Source organism: Amphiura filiformis, chromosome 1, assembly GCF_039555335.1.
Source record: "Amphiura filiformis chromosome 1, Afil_fr2py, whole genome shotgun sequence".
Classification (NCBI taxonomy): Eukaryota; Metazoa; Echinodermata; class Ophiuroidea; order Amphilepidida; family Amphiuridae; genus Amphiura; species Amphiura filiformis.
Window position 1 is genome coordinate 1,056,534 of NC_092628.1, and position 20,849 is coordinate 1,077,382.

At 37.1% G+C, this 20,849-nt stretch overlaps 1 protein-coding gene across 1 annotated transcript in view; it reads left to right on the top strand.

Annotated features, from left to right (window-relative positions):
* Window positions 1-859: 859 nt before the first annotated feature.
* The window catches only part of LOC140169406 (GPI ethanolamine phosphate transferase 2-like), a 28,509-nt gene continuing 8,519 nt past the window's right edge, over window positions 860-20,849 (top strand). Inside the window, exons 1-12 of the mRNA XM_072192667.1 lie at window positions 860-1,169; window positions 2,337-2,605; window positions 3,373-3,582; window positions 4,443-4,631; window positions 6,624-6,765; window positions 7,515-7,730; window positions 8,852-9,069; window positions 9,779-10,009; window positions 10,744-10,827; window positions 11,837-12,132; window positions 12,596-12,784; window positions 14,387-14,759. Coding sequence (XP_072048768.1) covers window positions 1,028-1,169; window positions 2,337-2,605; window positions 3,373-3,582; window positions 4,443-4,631; window positions 6,624-6,765; window positions 7,515-7,730; window positions 8,852-9,069; window positions 9,779-10,009; window positions 10,744-10,827; window positions 11,837-12,132; window positions 12,596-12,784; window positions 14,387-14,759 — 2,559 coding nt within the window. The 5' untranslated portion in view covers window positions 860-1,027. The remainder of the gene's footprint in view (window positions 1,170-2,336; window positions 2,606-3,372; window positions 3,583-4,442; window positions 4,632-6,623; window positions 6,766-7,514; window positions 7,731-8,851; window positions 9,070-9,778; window positions 10,010-10,743; window positions 10,828-11,836; window positions 12,133-12,595; window positions 12,785-14,386; window positions 14,760-20,849) is intronic.

Consider the following 20,849-nt stretch of genomic DNA (forward strand, 5'->3'; position numbering starts at 1 on the left):
TACGTAAAAACGGGCACCGTGAACTCACGTCAGCGCTGATGACGCCACACTGGCGTGCATCTATTTATAGGAAGAATTCAAAACACGGCGACGATAACAGTCACAAGTCCTCAAATGTGCTCAAAATTTACGAACATGCACCATATGTTTTGTTTAATTAAGTCTCATCTTCACATGAGGAATGGTAGGAAGTGGTATTTATGGGAAAAGTGGTATTTTATGTGTAGGGCCTACCCTGGACCAGATATGCTCAGGAGTCTCAGACCTTTGTACGGAGCTGAGAAGGCCAGTAGTTCCAGTAACTGTAACTCGTCATACCTAGAGTTACAGTGCACTCTATTGCTATCTTTTCCACAAATAAGAAACATCACAATATGTGGGCTCATTTTGGGCTCTAAGGATGTAGCTGAGGAACTCTCTCAAGGACAGTTTGGGCATGCACTGATGATTTTAATCCCATTGTACCAGGGTTTGGGTGTGCCTGGATGATTTTAATCCCACTGTACTAGTCTATACTCACAAAGTTGAGGTAATTGATCTACATTGATCTCATCTTTTGGGTGGGTTCAAAATTCCCTGAGTTGGAAAAACCTGCAATCTTCATGGGAGTAATTTACTTAGTGCAAAAGTGGTCAAAATATTGCTCTGTAAAATGTCTTGATTTTCATGATTTGGATTTATAATATTGAGCAGCATTCTACTTGTGATGTTTCTACACTGTGTAGAGAGGATCTACAGCATCTGAGGTAAAACTGACAAATACAAGGTATATTTCTTGATGCTTGAAGTTTGGATTTCTTAAACGTACAGTGCATCCCTAATTGATCAGGGAATCCAATATGGCATTTAAAAAAGTATGGGGTAGTGTTCCGGGGTAGTGCAAAGGTGACAGGACTAATGAAATGGCTTGAATGAATTGATTACAGGCTCATTTATTTGTACAGGTAAAGAAGATAAAGCATCACTTGAGTAATCCACATTCCTGTTGCAGTCTGTCCATACTTGGAGTGAAGGATTCCTCCGATTCATGATGGTTGAGATACCAAGGCTGCTCTTTCTTCTCATCTGCATCGTTGGACAATTCTTTGGTTTATTTCTTTTCCTCAAAGGCTTCTTTCCTATCAAATCTGCCATTCCAGGAAGAGCTACATTCTACAACATTCCACCAGGTAGGCCTGTAATTAAGGCCCAAATTAAAAAGACTAGTTTGCGTAGACGTTCTGTCAACTAGCCCATAAATGTCGTACTGTGCAGTTCAGCAACCAGTCACGTCGCGCCTTTGCCCTGACGTCAGACACAAATTAGTCTTTTTAATTCGGTCTTTTGATTATGTATTCAGGGTGTAAATTTAATAAAAAAATAATGTACAGGATTATTTGCGGAGTATAACAAGCATATGCAATCGGCAGCGACTGTTTAATCTTTCACATGTCCGACCATTGTATACATTCTGGGCACCCCCTGGTGATCACAGAGCATGCGATATTTGAATTTAGAACATTGTGATCTGGGATTGCGATACAGAGTTTAGTAGGAGTAGTGTTGTTTTTCCAAAAGACTGTTATTACGAAGGTTGTTATTCAGAAGAGTCATATTACTCCAAATTTAAAATATGGTTCTCATTCTGAAGGATCATTATACTCTGAATGTTTGTTCCTGAAGAGTCAATACTGTGGTACAGATCATAATTCTGAAATTCTGAGTTAATGACCCTTTGGTGTAAAGAGCCTTTAGAAATATGATCCTTACCATAATGACCATTCGGAGTAACAAGCTTTCAGAGTGTTGATCTGACCGTTTGGAATAACAAACTTTCAGGGTAACAAACTTTTGGAATAACGACCCTTCCGAATAATGAACCATTTGACACATATGACATGTTTGGCATGACATGACTCCAGGAGTTAATTCCAGGCTCAAATTAATTTTCTTTGGCAATCTGATGAGTCTCTTGGGGTAAATCACCATTGTTTATTTTGTAAATTATGTAATTAATGGTTTTTTTTGTGTGTGTATTACGTTTTATAGGTCAACAAATGCATCTTACTTGTTGGGAAAAAAATAGTTCAAAATAATGCACGCGCCCTCAAACTAAAATGTTGGAAAATAGAACGAAATGTCAATGCTTCAACCTGCCCGAAAAATGAATCAAGCCTACGCGACGCAAATGCATTCAAAAGCACTGCGCATAGTACACTGGGTGCAGATCATACACAATCAATGCCCATGTAGGCCTACTTTTCTAACCGCTTTTCTGATTAGCTGCTTTGATATAGGAGTGTATGAATTATGATTAATTATTATTTTATCATTATTGTTATATATACCATAATCAGAGCCTCTTTTTGAGAATGGAACAGCCGAGATTCTTCAACCCATTCCACAATCCGCTGACAAGCCTCCCATGGGATCAGGGAAGATGCCAATCAAACCAGTGTATGGGAGACTAGTTATTATGCTAATTGATGCACTCAGAGCAGACTTTGTCTTGGGCGATGTCTACAGGAAAGATATGCCATATCTGAGGAATCTTATAGCGAATAAGGAGACGCTAAGTTTTATGGCCAAGGCACATCCACCAACTGTGACAATGCCTAGAATTAAGGTTAGTAAGGGTCAAGGGAGGACAGTTTTTATGGTCTACTGAGCTCAGCAATGCTTTGCTGTCTTCGATAGCGCATTGTATCGGAGAGGTACCTGGCTTTTATCAAAGCCCAAACCCATTAAAGCCTGTAGCAAGCTCTTTTAGGCTCCGCTCAATTGACAACTCTGCTCCGATACAACGCATTGACCAAAATATCGATCGAATTAATTTTACGACCATGCTTGAATTAACAACCCCTTGAAACCTAATTACACCACTTTATGTAAACATAAACTTACATACATTATTTACTTTCTATTGAGCGCAGACACGACCAGAGACATGCTTATTTAATGACCACTTGAGTAGTTGATGAGTGGGTCGTTATGTACTTACTGAACACAAAGGAAATTGATTTTGGTTTTACCATCGACTGTGTTTATAATCCTGCTGCTCTGCTGAACGCTCCGATAGATATCAACAAACTCGTATACCGTTCGCTTGTATCGAAGACAGCAAAGCATTGCTGAGCTAAGTAGACCATAAAAACTGTCCTCCCTAAACATGCCATAATTGAGGATTCAAGCATACAAATAAGTACCTTATCTGTAGTATATACTACACAACGCTCCCTACTGGAACCAGATGTGTAGGAATTGGTGTGCGCATGGGTTTCATGCTTAATCTTGTCTGAGATGTTCCAGCTTTTAAAGTTGGTAGCTCTATTTTGATTGGTTACTGAGATGATTATATCATGTAATTAACCAATCAGAATGATTGTATTACAGGGACTCACCACCGGCACCATTCCTGGTTTCATTGATGTTGTTCTCAACTTGAATTCCAATGAGTTATTAGATGATAACCTCATCTCCCAGATGCACATGCATGGTAAGACCATACTATTCTATGGTGATGATACATGGATGAGGTTGTTTCCAAGACAGTTTGCTGAGGCAGATGGGACCACATCATTTTTTGTTACTGATTATACTGAGGTAAATATTATTATGATATATTGGGCTATTCCATTTGAAATCCATATACCCTATTAAAGACATGGCCTTAATCTTCCACACAGGGAGTGTGAATTTCAAATGGGGTTGGACTCCAATGAGTTATTCTAGCTGATGAGCAGGTGACTCCATTTGAAATCTACACTATGTGTGTTGAGATTAATGTCATGTCTTCCATAGGAGGGTTAAATGGATTTCAACTGGATTATCAAGGCTTTCACAGCATTCAACTCTCATCTTTAATAGAGAATAAGTTTGCATCCAGCTAGGTTAAAGCAATAATTTGTGATTTGCCCTCAATTTTCTATTTTTTGCATAATTGTAATAACCAATGATGTACCTAAATACCCTGTGAAGTTTTTGATCCCCAGTTTTATTCGCCAATTTCCCCACATAGAGCCCCACAGTTAAAACGGCTAAGTGGTTTCTTTCATTTTGTCTTATTATTTTGGCTTTATGATCACAAACCCTCCTTGAAAGTTGTTAGTAATATGTAATAATTTTTGGCAAACAATAACAAAATTAAAATTTGACCAAAATCATACATTATGGGTTTATGTAGGCCCTTGATCTCATATCATGATGGAATGTCCAGACAAGTGTATATTTGATGATTGACAAGGTGTGAGTCTGGTGGTGTTGGCTCAACTGCATCAAAGCCCGGGACCTTGGTATTTGAATGTTAAGCTATCAGTAGTTCAGGTTGTAGATATCTCCCTCAGCAACCTAAATCCTATATAATCACATACAAAATTGATTGTTTTACTAAAAATTTGCAATAATTGATTTATTGGTTGATCTATTGATTTGATTGATTGAAAATTTCCAATGTTCACAAACAGGTCGACAACAATGTGACACGTCACATCAATGTGGCACTTGAGAACCCCAAATGGGACATGCTCCTTCTACATTATCTTGGTTTGGATCACATAGGGCATATTGGAGGACCAAAGAGTTCACTGGTACCACCCAAACTGAGAGAGATGGACACCATAATCAAGAGAATTCATCAGAGATTACTAGTCAAGGTAGGGGCTCCTATTTCATTTTCTTTGATAGGTTTTATTATTGAGAAGATATAAGAAGTTTTACTCACGTCATCAAAACTGAAAGAGTTTGATCACAAATTATCAAATGAACAGTTTTTTTACAAAGTCCTTAAAGTTTATGTAACTGTTAATGGTATATTCACAGGGTCAAATGTTCTGTTGCACTAGCTCAAAACTTTGATAGCAGTGTGTACCAGTCGGACCTGCAGTTATTAATCATAGTACATTGAAAAATGTCAGGGTACACAGCAAACCAACTTTGTAGGTCTTGTTTGTGAATTTTGGTCTTCTTGTTTGCTGACAGATATGCACCATTTATTCACTGTGTCATGTTCGCTCTCTGAAATTCAGACTACGGTTATTTCTGGTTTCACTGCATAATGCATGACTTTAGACTAGCAGAGTTCATGGTGATACAAATGAAACTGGGTCATTCTACATCATGTTAACTGCTCAAAGTATACTTTTATAGACCAAACAAGTAGTTTTTTCAATTAAGGATAGGTATTGAGTTGACACATGATTTTCTGTGTACCTTAATTTTTAGAATGGAGACCCGTTCAATGTGATGTGTAAAATTATGAGATACACAAGCCTGAGTATCTTAAGCTAAATATGAACAAATTACAATTGTGATTAATAAAGCATAGGTGACACACATCAATAATTTATTTAAAGCATCTGTTGTATATCTCCCATTCAGATCAGATACCATTCATATTTTGAATGTATCTCTCCTGAACAGGACCAAGACCATATTAATCAATTAGCATGGCAGTGTGTCCTGAACTCGCCACCCTTAGCGTTACATGGCAAATATTATGAATTTTTACACCAATCGGGTTTCTAATTAGATTATCTCAACAATTATCAACCCTATACTAGCAAAAGTATACATTTTTGGAAAGCTGAAGGCATAAGCAATTCAAATATACACATTTCAACTCATTATACAGGGTGACCTGCAAGTTATACAGGGTGGAATAAAAAAGATTTTGATAAAAAATGAGTCGCTCAATGCATTGCTTATTACCAACTTACAGTAATAAACTGGAAGTAAACAACATTCATTTGGTTAGAGGATATGGAGAGCCAACTGACTTTGGAAGAAACCAAAATCACAGCTGTTTGGTAATCTCGAATATAGGGTGTCCCAAAGTATGTTAGATTTTTTTACAATTCAACATATTTTTAACCTAAACATTTTCCCCCATAACCCATACAGAAAAAATATGTCCATATTTAGATTCCTCATCAAATTTCCGTTCAGAAAATCTATACTTTGACTATGATAGGATAAGTAATTAAAATTTTACAGTCACTTTTAGATTTTGAAGACATCTGCATTACTTACTACAGTGTTTAATATGACAACGGGTAGTTTTGTATGGAAAAGTTTGTATTTTCTAGGCTAAACCAATCATAAATGATTCAAAACAATTAGTAGAATTGTTTAGCTGTAAGGCCATGAGCCTTTTAGATGCTAAATAGAGTCCAAATCCAATTTACAGCCTTTACAGAAGCAGATTACGCACTAAAAATACCAATCCCATAGAGTTTGTGTGTACCACATCCCCACCTCCACATCCCCCACCACCGCCACCCTGCCAATTCTGAATTCTATGAAGCACAGTGTCAGTATTAAAAAAGTTCAAGTATTTCTTTTTACAGGGTTGAAAGTGCATTTTATTTAGCAATAAAATGAGACCACAAGCATGACAATAACTACTTGCTTGACAGAGATATCATCATTTGTTTTGAGTCGACTTTGGCAAAATGTAACATCGCCACCTTTTTTTGGTGGCGAGCTCAAAACACACGACCGCATACATTACTTATACCAGAGAAGATGTAATAAAAGACCTTCATCTTCTCTGCTTGTGGTGATACTGGTAGTCACGGCAGGGTATCACATCAAGAAATCAAGACTCCTTTGGTATTTACCTCATGTTGTGTGTATCTCTCTTACAGGACCAAGACCGGAACCAACCCACATTATTTGTACTTTGTGGTGACCATGGTATGAGTGAGACTGGTAGTCATGGTGGGGCATCGCATCAAGAAATTGAAACTCCTTTGGTATTCCTCAGCTCAGCATTCAAAACCAAACAAGGTACATGTATGCTAATACAAGTTCATATAAATTTCATCCATACACCCTCTATGGCAGACATGACCTTAATATCCCACACATGTGCAGATTTCAAATGGAATCACCCATTCAGGCAACCCATTTAAAATGTGCTCTCCCTGTTTGGAAGATTAAAAGATCATGTCTGGAATTGCCTAATAAGCCAAAATGTGAAATGGCCGATCAGGCCTTGGGATTTAAAATCTATAACAAAGTTTACAAAATTGTGGCCAGAGGACTTGCCAGGATAGCGTATTGATGGACTGACAGATGTACCAAACATTGCAAATGGATATATCATGTTTTGTATTTGGACTTAATGACCTCACTACTTTTCACACTTGTTATTTAGGCCAAAACAAATTTATTATTTGGTTGCTCTTCCAAGACAAAAATTTGGAGGGTCTGTAGGTTGATCCTTTTTTGCATGGGCTCTTCCTCCATTATTCATCCATTTTGAAAAGGCTAGTATTGACAAATGCTTGATCATTTTACGGTAAAAAATTGTTGTACTAAATTTAAATGGAAATACTTCTTCTTTTTAATCAAATACACATTTAATGAATAAAATGAGGGAATAACAAATATAAAGTGTCCTTGATACTGTCCAAATTTAAGGCTTCTTCTAAAAAAATGATTTTAAAAAAAAGACCCAAGATTTGTGGTGAAAACCAAACATATTTTTTTCCTAATTGTGTAACTTTTATGTTATTTTATTTTCATTGTTGCAGGTTCAGAGCCTCAAGTTGAACCCATAGAGCAGATTGACCTTGTGCCAACTCTCTCTCTCCTCCTTGGTCTACCAATACCACAAAACAGCCTAGGGCGTGGTATCACCAGCGTACTCAAGCATAGCTTTTCTTTGAGGGAACTAATGAGGGCGCTGCAGCTTAATTGCCATCAGCTTGCGATGGTTCTTCAGGAAAATGTAGAGGCTCCTGGTACAGGTGAGTTAATGGGCTATTCCAGTTGAAATCAATACACCCCCTATGGCATATATAACCTTAATCTCCCACACAGGGAGTATATTTCAATCCAGGTAACCCCATTTGAAATTTACACTCTACATGTGTGGAAGATAAGGTCATGTCTTGCATAGGGGGTATAGATTTCAACTGGAATTAGCAAAATGTTTGTCATTCACCATTGGCCAGGTATTGAAAACCTCCTCTCATAGAAGGAGGGGATTGAGATAGGTCATGGTCTATCATGGGCAGGGGCAATATTAAACTTGTGTATCATTTAGGGGGTAGCAGGGAGACAAATGTGATGTGCCAAATGTGGATGTGACTCATAAAAACTTGTATGAACTGCTATGTCACTGGGGATCCAGTGGAGGAGGTGTAGGGGCAATAGTTTGGACAGGAGAGGGTTCCCTGTGTGGTCTATGTCAGTTATCAGGGTACTACCACCTATTTCAAAATAATACAGCACAATGTTTTTGTTTGGAATTAAAAAATATTATCTTGATATGCCAGATGATAAAGCTCAAACCTAGTCCTTTAGTTCGACCTAACTGGGAATAAAAGTTGAAATTCCTGTCAATCAACCTTTGGGAAAAAAGGGCCAAAATTCCTATTCTGTATGTTTTTTGACAATATCCATCACTATAATCATAGACTTGACCCAAGTCTAAGTATTCAAAATGATGTGTATAGGCTAAAATATCACTCTTAAATAATTATTTTGTCTTTATTTTGATAATTGGTTATAAATGAAAATATGAAGCACCTTTGCACAAAATCAGAATACATTAGTCTTTATACAAGTCCGTAAGCTAATTGTTACAGCACACAAAAACACCATGAAAATTCATATTTTTGACCCTTATTTAAAAAAAAAAATGGTCAAATATTAAAATTTGACTTTTATTGCCAGTTTGGTCCAACTGAAAGATTATGAATGAATGATTTTATATTTGGCAAAATGCAGTGGCAGATTTATGGAGTGCTGCCTACTAATGGTTAGGTTTTTGGGTTAGGATTATTCTTGTGCTTTTTTTTTTCTTTTTCATAATTCTGTCTCTCTTCACCTCCTACATTACCCCCTTTGGTTCTACCATCTTCAGAACAAGGTCTGCATCATTACCAGCATGCAGTGCGTCTCCATCATTCCTGGCTCCATCATACAAGTGATACAACCAGTACCATCAACACAGACCAAGTGGCAGGTAAAGCTATTGACTTATATCTGAAAGCAATGGCGGGAATGAAGGAAAGAATTGCATCATCCCTGACGAGATATGACGTCCATGCTATGGGCTGTGGTATCATTATTATATGGCAGGTATGCTATGACTTCATTGAGTTAAAAAGGGAGAATTGAGATTCCACCATTTGTGTGTCTTTATAGCTAGACTGAAAATAGTTTCCCTCTTAATTGGTTTGCTGTACATGTGTGCCCTGTAAACTTTATTATCAAGTCCGTTTGCCCTCCATTACTTCAGAGGACTCCAACTGGCCAACACACCAAGAACAAGGATGTCATGTACAATGAGGACCTAAATATGCATCCTTGAAATTCAAGTCCTCCGGAAACATGGTCGTGAACCCTTCTACTCCCTCTATAGCTAACATCCTCTGAAAGCCTTTAAATCAGTAAATATTTAAATATAACTCAATCTTCAAATTGTGTGCTACTCCTAAATGTCAGAAAAATACAGGACTATTTTATTTAATTTAAGAAATGGTTTATTTTGTTTGTTTTTGCCAGGCCAAACATAGCTTGATCCTTATCCTTATAAAGTTGGGCCTAGTTCAAGTGGGCTATTCCAGTTGAAATCCATACACCCACTGCGGAAGACATGACCTTAATCTTCCACACAGGGGGTGTGAATTTCAAATGGGGTTAACTGAATGGGTAAAATCTACACTCCCTGTGTGGGAGGTTAAGGTCATGTCTTCCACAGGGGTGCATGGATTTTAACTGGAATGACCTGATTCCATATCAAATAAATTTGCTAAAAATTGAAGTATATGTGTACTTACTGTTACAGGTGCTGTTGATGTTGCTAATTGGCACCCCAACTTGGGCCTCTCACACTCACACCATCCGAGGATCTTTACCATCAAGCCTTCTGATTGGTCCAGACTGTCATCTTATGTCTCTTGTGGTTGGCTGCTGTGTTGTTACCATGGTGATACAGGTGATGGTGTGTACTACAGCATATGGAGAGAGTAGTGAGTTACTGTGTATAGGCTCATGGAGAGCTATGGTTATATCACAGGTATTGTACAAATTGTGTGATTTCTGCACAGGGTCGAATATGAGATAACTATAAGCCATCCCGTTAATATACCCTTGGAGTGCCTTAGGTGAATTGATTCACAGAACTCGAGTACTGGCCATGGAAAAATTGGCTTTAAACTGTAAAAAAATCCTTGAGGGTCGAGGTTAGACTGCTGCCCTCATTTGTCAACTTTTTTGGGTTGGCGACTGAGAGACTTATGTGTTAAATATTAAAGTGTCTGACTTTTCAACCAAATTGCAAATTTAGTGTCCAAATTGACCTTTTGACTGAGTTTGTTATTGAACACATACTTTTAGAACTTCAGAGCGTGATCTTGTCACAACGGTGCGATACAACGGCATGGTACTCAGTAGCCATTAGTCAGTCGCGTTTATGGATCACAACCAAAGTCGTGCAGGAATGTTTTCATGAGTCCAAGGACATTCCATTCCAAGCTCCAAACCATGGACCCACTTGACATATTACAATCCAATTGAGTATGTACCCGACCCTACTTCGGCAAACAAGACATGGTCATAATTAAGTTAGGTTGTTTGCAATATGCTTGTAGGGGAATAGAAACCATGGATGTTTACGGTTGCTGGGAGTCAACAGTTTATTGGGTAGTTCAGCATGTTCTTCCTTGTTTGCGGGGATATGCAAACAGCTGCAAACACACAAACCCACACTTAAGATGATTTTTTTTAAACTACACCCTACTTTTTTTGCAGGTGTTTGTATTTCTGTGTGGCTCCTTTTGTGCTCTACTGTCCTCATGTATACTAGACTCACGGTTGAAGAATGTCTTATTTGTGGTAAGTTATGTACATGTATTATCTTTACAAACTGCAGGTGGAATCCATGAGAATCAACTTGAGAATAGACTGGCTAAACATGGGTTAATAGTCATGAAATAAACATATTTTGCAAGATCTGGATGTGCTTGAGGTACCTTTGGTCACTATTGACCCATGTTGGACAAGGTAGCAAATCAGTACAGAAAATTGAAATGGAAACAATGCATTGTGGGAAGTGTAAGAGTCCAGATACAAGTACAAAAAGAGCTGGTAAATAGATATATCATCTTACCTTAAGGGGGTACTACACCCCTGGCCAATTTTGTGCCTATTTTTGCATTTTTCTCACAAATTATAGCACATTAGTGACAAGTAAGATATGTATATTATAGGGGCAAGGACTACAAATACTGTACTGAGAATTCAGCAACTCAAAGCAATTAGTTATTGATTTATTGATCAAATATTGGTTTTCCTCATTTTTTTACTGTAACTCCACAACTGTTGTCTGTGCTGAAATAAAATTTCCAGTGCAGTAGTTGTAGTCCTTGCCCCTATAATATACATATCTTGCTTGTCCCCAGTGTGTATTAATTTTCGAGAAAAATGCAAAAATAGGCACACAATTGGGCAGGGGTGTAGTACCCCCTTAAAGACAAAAAATAGGGAGTTTGTCTCAGCATTCTTTTCTTTTTTTTAATCAAATTCTTCAGATTTTTTGGAGGGATTTTTCATTCACATCTCCAGTATAAATCAATTATGTTTGGATGAATCCCGGTGTGTGAAAATATTGGATCCAAAACAATGATAAAATTGGATACTAATTTATGCGCAATATCTCACTATGAGTTTTAAAATAATTTAACTTGTAACTCGTAGCTCTACCAATAAATATGGGCTTAATTGATCCAATTTTATATTAACCATTAATGCCTCATTTAAAGATAAGAGAAAAGGGCACGGTTTGCTTATAATGGAACAGCGGCCTAACTCATTTGAGCACTGCATTTGACAATATATCTTTCAGATGGAAGGGTGGACAAACTTGGATAAGCTTCTTGTATTAGGCACCATCATCCATACTTTATCTCTTCTGGCCAGTAGCTTTGTGGAGGAAGAACACCAAACATGGTACTTCCTAACCTTGACCATATTCATGACCTTTGCCCTCATGGCTGTGGTCAGTGTAGAGCCAATCAACAGAAAGGTCAAGGTTATTGTTACAGTGGTAGCAGTGTGTAGTTTATGTCGTGGGCTCAGAGCATGGAATCAAACAGGGATCAAATGGGTGAATGAACCTGATATTGGTGATTGGCTAGTCAGGTGGGTATAGTAGACATTCTATTCCATTCTATTTAGGGATGTACGTGTTATATTCTGTGTGCTGTTTGTGACCTAATTAGCGCCCCTGTGCATATTCCTAATCTTCACTTGTTTAAATACCACATAGTTCAGTTATCTGATATAAGTTTAAGTTAAAGTTTATACATGTATCCTACATAAATGAACAGCATTTTTACAGGTTCAAAATAGTTTTTCTCAATTGCTATCATGCAAGGTGCCTCAATACCTTTAGTGGTTAGTGTATTAAATTTGAGGTGAAAATGTTTGTATTTTATCTGAAATGTTTTTGTTTTTTCCCTTTCAAGCATTCATAATCTAGAGGCTTAATTCTCCCCATGGAAGAGTGATTGATTGACTACAACTGCATGATTGATTGATTGATTGATTGATTGATTGATTGATTGGTTGAATTGATTGATTTCTCTAATCTTTTTCTACACAGACCTGAGAACAGATTCTACCTGTCTCTCATTATGCTGAGCTCATTCTGTGTCATATACAGCATTAGTCTCTTGCACAAGCAGAGTTTATTCATGAGAATAGCATTATTGCTACATCTTGGAGGAGTTTACTGGTACAGGTATAGCACGGGGGCTGTGTCATTGCCTTTTAGTCTACCCTCGTCTCAAAAGTAAGTTGTTTATATGCATGTTTGCATCCAAGGGTAAGGCAAAAAAAGGTAGTTTTTTATTTTTTCCAGAAACATTTGGGGAAAATCAGATATTTTTTCTAAAAATGCCATAAAAAGTCGGGAATTTAAAAAAAAAAGAAGAAAACAAATCTCATTTCGTATTTGTTTTCAAACCAGTCATGAGCTTTGAGACAAACCTTTATTTTTTTTGCCTAATGGTTGGACAGCCTCTTTCACCCAGCTAATATGCAGAAGTAATTTTAAAAAACCAAAACGTTCCTTCAAATTTTAAGCTCCCAACACTGGATAATTTGCCCATGTGTAACAAATTTGTTTATATGCATGTTTGCATTCGGATCCAGGGGTAATGGAGAAAGTGACAGCCTCTTTCTCCCAGCTAATAATATGTAAAAATAATTTTTTTTAAAACATTCCTTCAAAAGAAACATTTCTTCAAATTTTAGACCCCCAACACTTGATAATTTGCTCATATTAAATATTGTTTGCTTCGTTGTTTCACTGGGAAATTTTCATATAGAAATTCTTTCATATTTCATATTGTGAATCCATCCTTCCTTAAATATGGATATTTATTGTCCTTTAGTTGATATCAATTCTGTAATTTCATTGTCCAAACACCACTTGGATAAAAATGACATAAAACAGGCAGGTAATATTTTCTGTATTACCTGCACACACCTCGCATGTTCTTGCACATTAATGTAATGCGCTTTATCCCGGCAAGATGTGTGAGTACTTTATATGTTTATAATTAGGCTGCATGGTTGTCAAAAGCATAGTGCTCTATTGGACTACTGTCTTTAATCCTCTTCACGCTAGCCACAGGCTTCAACATAAGCTTTGAAATATGTTTTCAAAATATCAAGAGCTACCTTAAGAACCTCTGAACCAATACAAGGCTTGTTTGTACTCTTATTAATGCATTTCTCATGCTGATTCCAAATATGTGGCTGGACGCGGCGAATGAGCCGTAAACTCAGCAAACTTCATTTCCAGCTACAGGTGAAAATATATGCAAATCTCGTATTTTGGCGAAGTTGAGATTTTTGCAGATTTGAAATGTTTAAGCTTTCTTCTAAACACATACAAAGTTTTATTTTAAAGAAATAAGTGGAAATATGAAATAATCTACATTTTCTGAGGCCCATCTGATGAATGGTGATTTTGCTTCCCTAACTTTGAACGCGTTTTTCTTGGTTTCGCTTTTGATTCATGGCAACCTATAACAAGCCATAACTTCGCTTCTGATTGTCATATGAAGTTCATTGAGGTGTCATTTTAATCCCTGAAACATGCTCTTTGCAAATATGTAAAAAAGTACAAATGACCAGAGGGGGACTTTACGGCTTATTCGAGGTGTCCAGGCACATATGGTCGTGAAAATTAACAATTCTGAAATTTGTGAATTAAGAATTGAAATTTGTTGTCTGCAGTCGACACCTGTATAGAGAGAGTTTGTCCATAGATTATCAAAAAGAGTTTGTCAGTGTTACCAACATGTCAGACTGGTGCTGGTATTTAACATTTGCAGTAATCTGATGAGGTGTTTTTATTTTGTTTTCTCCCATATTTCCTCTACAGAGGCATCTACGAAGCTCGTTTAATCTACTTATTAATCTTAATAGTTATGGGAAGAACTATATACAACCATGTGACAATATTATATAGAAAATATCAGAAAACTTTGTCTGCAAAAGGACCATTTCATCATTCAGAACATGATTTTACAAAAGCAGAAAGAACTGCATTACTACAAGACCATACAGTGGACCAATATATACTTGGTATTATGTTAATGACACTTCTATTTAGACCACATAATAGTGCACTGGCGGCCATGTTTGTATTACTTCAATATTGCATTGTGGGTATATTGTTACCATGGTTACAGTTGAAGGTATGGGCAGTAACATTACTCCATATATGGATGGCAGAGGTGGCATTTTCTTCTCAGGTGAGTGGGTGTTGTCATAGTTTCTTCTAAATTTTTATTGATATTATTTTTTTTCAAGATGCATTCAAAACTGTCTAAAAATATTTGTTTAGATATGATTATAGTCGGAACCAGAGATAAAGAACGTCTTTATCACCTTTATACGCGTCTGCATCACAAACTCAGCAATGGTTTGTTTGCGAGTTGTCACGATGTGCTCAGCATTGCTTTGTAAAAGTACTGACATCTTTGGCCAATTTCTGCGATGAAGGAAGCAGGTGAATCCCCGGATGAATCAACCTTCCTTCTACGCGCTACTTACCAATCACACTGGCTGTGGGGAGTTGATCATCAGATGCAAACTAGTTTCTTTATCTCTAACTTTTTTCTATAGCTATTATGGCCATGTGTCTTGAACTCGCCACCCATAGCGTTACATTGCGTGATTCAACTAAAATCGTACATGTAACTCTTCAAGTCAACATAACTTGATAAGTATTGACCCCACCTATACAAAAGTATACATTTTCTGAAATGAAATTTCATGCGAAATTCAAATATGGTAATAGAAATTTGATAGGATGAAGTGGAGGCACTTTAATGGTTGAAAATATTTTACTTCAATGAACAAAAACAAAGGTTTTCTGTAAGAGCCATATCTCAAATCCGATTGCTGCTACATTTATTTTATGATCATATTTGGATTCCTCGTCAAATTTACTTCCAGAAAATGTATAATTATGTGAAGTTATGTCTTTTCACAAAAAAGGTACATGAAAGCAAATATACGATAACTACGGGTATAAAAATTTGATACGAAATACCATTTAGGGGACACATTTTAACTTCCATTTTCTCACTTTATCTTGCACTTTTGGAAGGAATATAATTTACTGAAATGGTAATATCAATGTCTTTTGCAAATATAATTGAAAATAATACATAGTAAGTATACCTGGACCAATAATTGGTTGATGTGGTAGATGATTCATACAAAATTACATAGAAATTGAACACATAATGTCCAGATAATCGTCGTTTGTCAGGGTGAACGAGGCTCCTGTCTGAACAAGTTCGATTCCAGATGCAAACAGAACAAAGTCTTTGGGGATTACTGCCTTTGTTTCAGTCTTTGCCTTGTATTTGTGTCCTCTCCCTGTCGAAGTCGCTGCTTCATAGTAATACCCGGATATTACTTCAGTTCCCCTCGGATATTGATGACCAAATTCGTCATCTTCTGTAGTGTCCTCTATCTTCACAACACCTTCTGAAGTAATGTGGAACAGAAGAAAATCATAAAAAGAATCTGTACTTGGCCTTATAGCCACCACTGAGTCTTTGTTAAGGTGAGTCATAGTGTTAAAACTCTCAGCATCTGATGTTCTGGTAACAGTTTCTTCCATGTCAGAACCAGATTCAAAACCACTGGGCTCAGGTGACTCTCCTCCGGAGATGTCAGAAAATTTCACAACTTTGAATTCTTGAACATAATCCTTATTTTCACAGTCTACATAGTTGCCAAGTAAACAGTTTATGCAGTAGCATGTCAACTTTCTTGTTTTAATACTGCCAGGTACCCTCAGTGAAGCTACACAATGAAGTGTTCGTGTACCAACAATTGTAGAGCAGGCAGGACGCTCCCGTTTCCTATCAATATCACCATTTTGGATGTAGAAGAAACGTCTTTTGTGAAGCTGGCCTTGTGGATCCCCACTAAGATGCTCAGATGCAAAGTTGTACAGATCTTCAGCACTTCTAATCACAACATCTGTACTGCGCATAATGGCACGACGAGCGCCAGACTTTAAAAACCCAGCGGCAGCGTCCACTTTGCCTTTTCCGTGCCCTGAAGCGCTAAAATTGGCAACAACACTGGCATTGGTGTATTGCTCACTGCAGCTTATATCAATAAATGCATTCTTGGACTTGTATTGGCCTGCACAGCCATCCGTTCTCTGATGTATGGTAGTGAAATTGCAGCCCATTGAAGCTAACTCAGGAACAATCACTTTTTTTATTGTGTGGTGAACAAATTCAAAGTCATGCACTAAATCATCCGAAATCATAAGCCAATGCTCTTTCACATGACTATCTGAGGAATGTCAGTTTCCACTGTAGGTCTCCATAAAACACACGAATGGATGGCTATCTGTGGAGGATTCCAGTGCATTGATTGCACTTCCTCTTGGCAAATTACAGTCAAATTTTCTGAAAAGTCCATTTCCAAGATGAGGTGATCTTCTGGCAAATTCTCTATTAAATTTTTCCATTGAGTTCGTTGCCATTGTGTAAGAAATAAGTGATAAGGATACCCTACCAGGGATTCCTTCAGGTGATTAAGCAGCTTAATTGGTGCTGTTTCTTTTTTTACAATGTCTAAGTATTTTGTTTCTTTGCCACACTTTGTAAGTCTTGTTTTATGTTCAAAACAATACCAAGTAACACATGTTGTTTCTGACGTTGAACTTTCTTTTTCACAGAAGTTCAAATGCTCAATACCACATGCATCACATTCTTGTTTAATACATTTCAGTTTATGAAATTTGTCTTGGTCTGCTTTAGGACACAGAGTTGCTTCAATCATGGACTTCAAATCTGGGTAAAAGTGTGCACATTTGTGACTTTGTTTGAGGTTGTGCATTGCACGAAAAGATTTTTTAACAGTTGTGCACTTTTGGCAGCAGCACTGTTGGAAATCTCGTGCTGTAGCTGGTTTAACATAAAAGGGTTTGCATCTTCTAAACGTGGATTCACTTATTTTGATATCAGGATGAGCATTTCGAAAATCTGCATAAGCTTCACGGCAGGTTTTGCTCATGATATGGCGACGATGGGATAGGAACTGATTGGGGGCTATTTGCTTCTTTACTTCGCCACGGGTTGAATCAGTCGTAGGATGGCTAGCTTCAGTTTCCCAAAACTCACTTATGAGTTTCTTCCACTGGCCTGAGATTTTCTCACCACGCGTTTTCCTAACAATGTCAAGTAAGGCGGATTCTTCTCCAGACATAATCTTTTCTCTAACTTTATGTTTCCGTAATTTTGAAACTGTCTTCTTATCAAAATTAAGAAGTTTTGCAGCTTTAACCACGTTTTTGCTTTTTTGTGTGTTTGGTCCTATACTCATAGCCGCAGTCTTTTGCCTCAATGTTGTTGCTCCCTTACTTCGCTTCTTCTTAATTGATGCAGAAAATGCACTTTGGTCTTTTGCAATTGCATCCAGTAAGTCATATCTGTTTTGTTTCTCTTTTGACATGAGTAGTCCTGTGGACTCGAGCTGTTTCCGCGTCCGTGGAGACTCAGCCATAAGTTTTACAATGCCAGCTTTAGATTTGGGACTTGAGTTGATCTTTTCCCCAATTTTTTCTTTTAGTTTTTGCTTTTGACGGGATTTGCGAACTCTTTCTGCAACAGTCAATGGCCTTTGTTTCTTGTTTGTCTCTTCTTTTTGTTGTTCACAACTATGTGCTCTCAGCTTGTAGTTTCTACTCCAGCATTTTCCACATTGCATACATGTGTGTTTTTTGTCCTCGTGAATTAAATTGTGACGTTTTAGTATATCTTTCCTAGTAAACTGTTTTCCGCACATCGCACATTGAAGTTGACTTTGACATCTTCCTCTTGTTTTCCGAGCAAGGGAAGTTGCATATTTTGGTGTACTACAAGTAGATTTGTGCCGTTTTAAGCTTTCTTTACGTGTAAATGCTTTCCCACAATCACATTTATGTAAAACATTTTGCTGACCAGATGTATGAAGTTTTGCATGCCTCTGAAGTGTGTCCTTTCTGAAGAAAACTTTATTGCAAGTTTTGCACTTATGCTTTGACAATGACTCTGTCATGTGATCTGTGGACATATGCAGATCTAGCTTCATCTTACGGGTAAATAACTTGGCGCATACATGGCACATAAAGTTTTGATTGTTTTTGTGTTTGCCATTTATATGTCGCTGAAGATTAGTTTTAAATGAGAATTCATCTGAACAAATTTCACACTTGTACAATCCTCGAACTGCATGTGTTTGAAAATGTCTCTGTAAACTGTCCTTCCTGGAAAATGATTTGCCACAAGTGTTGCATGGGTTCTTTACAGGATCCATCTTGCACAAAACAGCTAGAGAGTAGACCTACTTCAATAAATCTGAACTACAGACAGCTTTATAATGCTAGTATAATGCAATGGAAACAGTTGAGACTGATCAAACTATGCAGTTAAATGTGACCCGTCAGAGCGGAAAATATCAAACAATCATGAAATCTGAAGTGGCGGTCATTTTAAATAATCCAGAAGTCAGCGAGGTTCAGGAATGTAATGTCATTGTTAGTGGGTGGCCAATACATACACAATGCTGTTGTAACCTACCACTTGAACAGGGATTAGCCATAGCAAACAAAGACTGGAGCTGTATAGTCTTTGTTTGCTACAGAGACATTTTCAAACACATGCAGTCCGAGGATTGTACAAGTGTGAAATTTGTTCAGATGAATTCTCATTAAAAACTAATCTTCAGTGACATATAAATGACTAACACAAAAACAATCCAAATTTTATTTGCCATGTATGCGCCAAGTTATTTACCCGTAAAATGAAGCTAGATCTGATTATGTCCACAGATCACATCACAGAGTCATCGTCAAAGCATAAGTGTAAAACTTACAATAAAGTTTTCTTTAGAAAGAACACAGTACAAAGGCATACAAAACTTCATACATCTAGAATAGTTGCATCATTTAGATGCTAATTAGAGTCAAAATTCAATTTGCAGCCTAGTACAGAAGCAGTGTTATGCAGAATATACACTAAAAAAATCAATCCCATAGAGTTTGTGTGTACCACATCCCCCACCACCACATCCCCCACCACCGCCACCCTGCTCATTCTGAATTCTATGAAGCGCAGTGTTAATATTATAAAGGCTAAAGAATTTCTTTTTACAGGGTTGAATGTACGTTTATTTAGCTATAAAATGAGACCAAAAGCATGGCAACACCTTCTTGCTTAACAGAGATATCATCAATTAACCCGAGTCTAATGTGGAAAAATGTAACACCGCCACCTTTTTTTGGTGGCGAGGTCAAGACACCTGGCCTTATACATCTTAATTGACCAATTTTCACTAAATAAATGTGTAAAACTGTTTATAATAACTTGTTGTTTAAAGTATTTTGGTGTTTTGTGTAAACATGCATTTGGTCTTCAACATTAGGCACACTATAAGTGCAATTTAATTATTATTATTATAACTCAGATTCCATCATATTTGCGTGTCACTGTATATATGTAGAGGGGTAAAAAATTACTCCCAATTATTTCACATACCTGGCAAATGTGCTATTCCAGTTAAGAGAGATTTTCTGAGAAATACCGATGAAATGGGAAAAAGGCGGAAGATGGGGGTCAGCAAATTTCAACCATATTTTGGCAATTTAGTAAGTTTGGATAAGTGTTCACAGTAATCAGGTTTAAAAAATCTGGTATGCCCCCTCCTAGGAAATATGGGACCCCCTAAAATATGCCCCTAACACATATTTCCCTGACTTGTAAAATACTGTTTTATACCATTTTTTAGCAATATTTTGGCGCCTAAGATGACCATTAATGAAAATAAATTTTTGTACACAAAATCTTTCATCCTTCGTCTTCTTGAAAAAATATAAAACAACAAATATTTATATTGGGATGTTCCATTTATTTACAGGGGAGGGGCCCATATTTCACATTTTACAACTTTTGAAAAACCTGAAATATCCCTCTACTTTGGACGTCATTGTAAGAGTTCCCCAATCTTTTTCAAATTGTTCATTACAGGAGAGAAGCACTGTACATAGGTTATTCATATAATGCAATACAAATCATGGAGACTTCTTTACTTTTCAGAAAACACAAACATGTATTTCCCCAATATATGGCATTGGTATAATGATGCTGTATATTACACCAACATCAAACGTATGATCTTTTCACTGTATCAGTCCCTTATCTTGAGTCAATAGTCAGTTATTGCTTTGAAGAGGTGATCACCACATTTAAGAATACAAACCAAGTATATGGGTGCGTCTCTTTTACAGCACATTGGTAAAATCGCCAGTAAATAATGCTCCATGAACTCCC